The sequence below is a fragment of the Tursiops truncatus genome, chromosome 3 (assembly GCF_011762595.2).
Source record: "Tursiops truncatus isolate mTurTru1 chromosome 3, mTurTru1.mat.Y, whole genome shotgun sequence".
Classification (NCBI taxonomy): domain Eukaryota; kingdom Metazoa; phylum Chordata; class Mammalia; order Artiodactyla; family Delphinidae; genus Tursiops; species Tursiops truncatus.
Window position 1 is genome coordinate 159,670,250 of NC_047036.1, and position 5,732 is coordinate 159,675,981.

General features: G+C 55.3%; 1 protein-coding gene across 1 annotated transcript; it reads right to left on the reverse strand.

Moving 5' to 3' along the window:
- Nucleotides 1-1,034: 1,034 nt before the first annotated feature.
- LOC117311701 (uncharacterized) lies at nt 1,035-4,881 on the reverse strand. Its single transcript, XM_073801964.1, is given in 5 exon segments — nt 1,035-1,049; nt 1,167-1,336; nt 2,365-2,626; nt 3,175-3,262; nt 4,784-4,881. Coding segments are annotated over 5 exon segments (633 nt in total).
- Nucleotides 4,882-5,732: the final 851 nt, after the last annotated feature.

Genomic DNA, 5,732 nt, shown 5'->3' on the forward strand with positions numbered 1-5,732 from the left:
GCGGAGTGGGTAGAAAGAAGAACCCACAGACCCACCAGGGTCCCCAGTCCCAGGCCTGCCCCTCCCCAAACTCAGTTTTCCATCCTGTACAATGGGAGGGAAGAGAGTGGATGCCCATGCTCAGACCCTGGGAAACAGAACTGAGACAATGGGAGTCGAGGACTCCCTGTTCTCTGCATGCTTCTGGCCCTTTCCAGTGTCTAAGCGTTTGCACAGGCTGTCCCTGCCTCCTGGTTACCCCTGCTGATCTGCCCTCCTAAAGACTTGAAAGAAGACTCGTCGGATTCTGGAACTTGCTGGCTGGAGACTCCCCCATGGTGTTCTGGCTAAAACTCACACTTCTTCCCATAGCCCACCTGGTGCCCCACAGATCCCTCCCTCACCCAGCTCTGACCCTGCTCACCTCTTTGTTGTTTCCCAAACACCCCTAGTTTTTCCTACCACAGGGCCTTTGTACTTGCCGTGCCTGCTTCCTGGGACACATTCCCTGGTTTTCCCCAGGGTGGCTCCTTCGCCCTTTCAGGTCTTGGCACAAATATCACCTTCCAGGGACTTCCCTGGGCGGTCCAGGGGTTAGGACTCTGCGTTCTCACTGCCGAAGGCCCGGGTTCAATCCCTGGTCAGGGAACTAAGATCCCACGAGCCTCGTGGTGCACCTTCCAGAGAGACCTCCCTACCCTCTCTGCAAACCTGGACACATGGGACCCTGGGGTCCAGCCACAACCCCAATCTGTAACTTTCTGGCCCTCAGCCATCTGAAATTATGTCACTTGATCCCCTGGCTGTCGTCAGTCTTTCCCCTTGAGACTGTTGGCTCCGTAAGGGTGGAGAAATGGTCCCCACTGTGACCCCAGCACATAGTACACACTCAGGAATGTTTGTCAAATGAATCCGTGATTCAGGATGCCTCAGAGGAACAGCAGGGGCTTTATTCCCACAAGCCTTGCCCCTCTCCAGACACCCCAGCCCCATCCAAGCCCCCCATCCCAGCCTCTTGAGGATCACTCCAGTGTGTGACGGGCAGAGGATGACCTTCAGCTCACACGCCCCTGAAGGAGGAACACACACAAGAGGTTGTTCAGGCACCAGTGGGCTTTGCAGCAGGGGCCTGCCCTGCTTGGGAGGGCCATCCCCCCAGCCTAGCCTCCCCCCAACCCCATGGATACCTCATCCAGCTTCTGGAACTCAGACACGCCTTTGTGGCAGCACCTCACGGCCATTATCACACATCAGATGAGCAAAACACACACCAGCAGACACACGGCCACCACCACACCTGGGTTCCTGTGCAACTCGGGGGCTCCAGTGTCACCTGGAGGGGAGCTCTGAGTCAGCCCTAGACCCCATCCCTTCTAAGGCTGAGACACCCACCAGGGCCCAGTGCCCTTTAAGTCCCCTCTCAGGAAGCTGTGCTTAATTCCCTCTCCAGTCTCTGCTGTAACCATTTTTTCAAGCACATTTTTATTCTTTTACTTTTGTTTTTCTTTTCCTTTTTCTTTTTCTTTTGAATATATTTGTCCACAAGCAATCAATTTTGTTCACTGTGTTTCCACAGCCATTGTTGGCCACTTCTGGGAGTTCTTGCAAAGTGAAAAAAATAATCCAACCTAGAACTCTGTTTCCAAATGCAGCGACTTTCTGAGGATACGTGCAAAATTTGACACTTCGTGAAGATGGTTTATATCCTGTGACTTTAAGCAAAATGTTATTACGCTTCGTGTTTGCATTCTTCTTTGCATGTTTTGGAGACAATGTATTATTTTGAATGACAGATTTTTCTAGACCCTCTGAAAATGCTTGGCCTCTATTGGACCCCTGGGGCCCTGTATGATCACACCCTGCAACTTCCTCACCCTCACTGCTCCCCACTAGTACCCCCACTCGCCCCATTCCAGCCATCTCACTCTTCTTCAGATGCACCAGGCACAGTCCTACCTTAGGGCCTTTGCACTTGCTGTGCTCACTGCCTGGGCTGTTCTCTCCCTAGCTACCTGCGTGGTTCCCTCCTTTGCCTCCTTCAAACCAAGACCTTGGTCTTTAAAAATTTCAGAACCTTTGCACTCACGTTCCAACCCGTTATCCTGCTCTTTGTTCTTTTATAAACAAATATGTAATTTACTTATAACCTGTCTCCCAACATAACTGTGTCTCACAGGGCCCGACACAGGATAGGTGCTTAATAAAACGTGCTTGGAATGAAGAAGGTCTGAAGAAGGTCTGAAGAGGTTTAGGTGATGCTGGGGTGGGAGAAGAGGCCCTTCCCAGCATATTCTTAGGACTGTGTCTCCCCCTGGTGGCCAATCTCAGAACTGCACCCTGGTATCCGCAACCATCCCCCATCTGCCCAAATGTCCCAATACTCACAAAGGTCAGAGGCCACGGATGTCCCGTCAGGGGTGGCCGAGGACACGGAGGAAGGCACCGTGCTGGGATTGGGGTGAGTGGGGCTCCGATGCAGGGTGGTCAAGGAGACGGAACTCAGGGGGCTAGAGTGGGAGGTGACGGTGTGCTCTGAACTGGGAGAGCCGGAGCTGGAGTGGCTGACTGTCTCTCTGCTTGTGAGGAGATGGGCTGCATGGTGGAGGTTGCCCCTGAATTTGAGGGGGTTATGGAACCTGCCTCTGAACTAGGGGTGCTAGGGTGAGGGGGTGGAGCCTGTCTCTGGGCTCTCTTGGCTGTTGTGGTTTTCCACTGAAGTAGGGCAGGGGTGGCTGGAGGGAGAAGTCAGAGATTAGGAAGTCAAGTTCTCCATCTCTGAGATTGTAACACCTGAAAAGAAAACACCATTGGGTCGCAGGGAGAAGATGATTAGGAACAAGGGCTTGTGACCCTGGCCCAGACTCCCCTCTGGATGCCTCTTTCCCTATTACGTCAGATAGACGACACCCACCGCTTAGGGAGACTTGGAGGATGTAGTGCACCACGTGAGTGTTTAGTGGGAAACTGAGGTGCCCTTGTCTGAATTTCCTTATCTGAACTCCCACAGCCAGGGTTCCAGTTCAGGGTGGACCCTCCCTGCCCCTTACTCTTGCTTCAGGGGTCTAGAAATCTCTGGATATGGGGAATGGCTGCAACCCAAGCAGCATGCTGAGCAACTCTTTTAAAACTTCTGGGACTCGGATTCCTTGTCTGTAAAATGGACATCACAGGAAGTCAGAGTCTCTGAGAGCTCACACAGGTCTGGTACCAGGTGATGTTTGACGGCAGAGATCCACCTCTGAGCTCCCAAGGAGGATCAGCCTTAATCTGTTTCCCCAGGTACCTGGAAGGTCCCCATGGGGGGGGCACAGAGGCCTGGGCTCTAAGACTCTGGAGCCCCGACTACTTTGCTCCAGCTGCTCCCTAGCTTCTACCCCATCCTAGACACGCAGCCCAGAGGCCAGGCTGAGGGTAGGTAAAGACTTCATGGGCTGCCCCCCGACAATTACTTCCTTCCCAGTTCCAGGCTGCTGGGCACCTTAACTGCTTGCAAGTTCATTCATCAACCACTCCCTGCCCCACCCCATCCACTCTGCCCTGGACCAATCTTTGTGCTTCCTCCCCTGCCTCACCCCAAGCAGCAGAAATGCAGAAATAATATCTGGCACTGGCCCCAGGAAGGGGCAGGGTCCGCATGCAGACCCTGTTTCTCTGTCCAGTTTCCCAGGCCCCACGGGGATGACAGATGAGTCTAGAAGAGGCATGGTGCGCTGGCCTGACTTCATCCCCATTTTACTGGTGGGGAACTGAGAAGAAGACCCCTCAAAGACCTCCGAGGAGTCAAGGACTAAGAGTTCAGCCTCCCCAAAAGGCCTCCCACCATTATTTGAGGAAGAATACAGATGAGAAGAGTTATCTGCTGAAATGAAGATGACTCAGGGGCCACAGTGGACCCCAAACCAAGCTAGACCTCTGAGGAGTTGAACTTCTAAAGCAAACTGAGGAAAACTAGTGGGCCTGCAAGGAGGAGGTTGTTGAGGACATAAACTCTACTGAGTGCCTGGCACAGAGCAGACACTCATGAGCAGCTGGAGAGTTGACCAGAAGGTAAAATGGGGCTATTTCTATGCACTGTGCCAGGAGTTTGCTTTGCCCAGAGACTCCTAGACCAGGAGACTGGCATGAGCCAAGTCAGCTGGTTCTAATCTGGGTCTGGCACAGGCTGGGAGACTCAGCTTGCCTGAGCCTCAGTTTCCAGAGCTATGAAATGGGGATAAACGTGGTGCCTTCTGAGTGGAGCCCTTGTCTGCTATAAGAGTCTCACGTGTGGTGGCCTCCACTCTGATATTCCAGGTTTGGGGCTGGGACATGGGTCAGAGAGAGCGATGACATCTCCACCCTGGGAACTGTCTTATAGGGGAGCAGAAAGAAATTAAGTCAGGTGCCAAGAACTTCTTCTGGGAGCCATAGATGCTCAGCGACCAGGAAGTGAGCCCTTCTCCCGCCCGCACCCCCATGGTCCTGGGGACCTCACACTTCTCCCTTTGGGGTCTGGCTAAGAAAAACTGAGATTTGAAACGGAACCTCAAACTGGGTATGAGGCATTCACCAGCCTCTCGCTGGCTCAGGCTATGCTGGGGTGGCCGAACTGGCGGCCTCAGGGCTGGGGGTGGGGGTGGAAGGGTGGTGGTGCTCCCACTGTTCTCACGACCTCCCCACCTTGCTTCTGGGAGAAGGAGCAGCCCTTTTGGGGGGAGGGATGGAGTGCCAGAGCAGCGTGGCCTAAGGGAGGAGTCCAGATGCCAGGCGTGTGGCTAGGCCATATGCCCCCTCCAGCTTCCTGGAAGCTGGATCTCCTTCTTACCTGTTCTTACCTGTAGAGGTGACACTGGCAGTTCCGGAACTCCCACCAGGTTTCAGCAGCAGCAACAGAAGCGGCTGCGGCAGCTGGGAGCCCGCCATACCTGCGTGGGGAGGGGGGACTGCGGGCTCCGCGCAGGTGTGTGGCCAGGTGCCTGCTCTTTACACCTGTGCGCCCCCTGCTGGCGGCGCGCGGAGCTGCTCAGGGGCGAGGCGGAGGCGGGGCTTCCGGACGCAGGGCCTCTGGGAGGCGCTACGGTTCACCAGGGGCGACATTCCTGACCCCCTCTGCACTTGGACCCCTCCACCTCTCCTAACAAACCCTCCTGATTCATGACCCTGAAGCCTTTACACTCTGCCTATCCCCTCAGGATACCCTCTGCCCCTTCTAGTTCCCCCTGGAGCCCCCATCTCTCTGTGCCCCCTCTATGGCTGCCCCACACCCACGCTGTCACCCCCCTCTACCCCTCCTCTTGGCCAGGCTGCCCCCTCTCTCCCTCTCTGTCCTGTCCCTGATCCCACCAGCTGGGGATGTCTATGTACGGCTCTCTCTCACCCAGATTGGGGCCCCTTGGGGCTGGGCCCAGCATCCCCCCAAATCTGGATGTGGCTGGAACCCTCTAGTAATTCCTGAATGAGGCACCCATGCATGCACCTGTAGGATTTTCCAGGGCCAAGGGACCCATGGTGGCCATTCTAGGCCAGGTCCCCAGACACTGGCTTCTGGAGTACCTCCATCTGGAACCGACGACGCTGCCCTGCTAGCCGTGGATGAATATGATGGTACGTATGAGGCCACGCTGGCAGCCTTGACCTCTGGGAAAGGCTTGGGGTCCCCATCCCAGCCACAGACCCTAGGTGCCAACTGCATGGTTGGAAGTTTTGGGCCCCTCCTGTCCAGGATGTTCCAGATCCCTCTCATTTTCCCTCGCACCATGCCCGAGACACCCCCG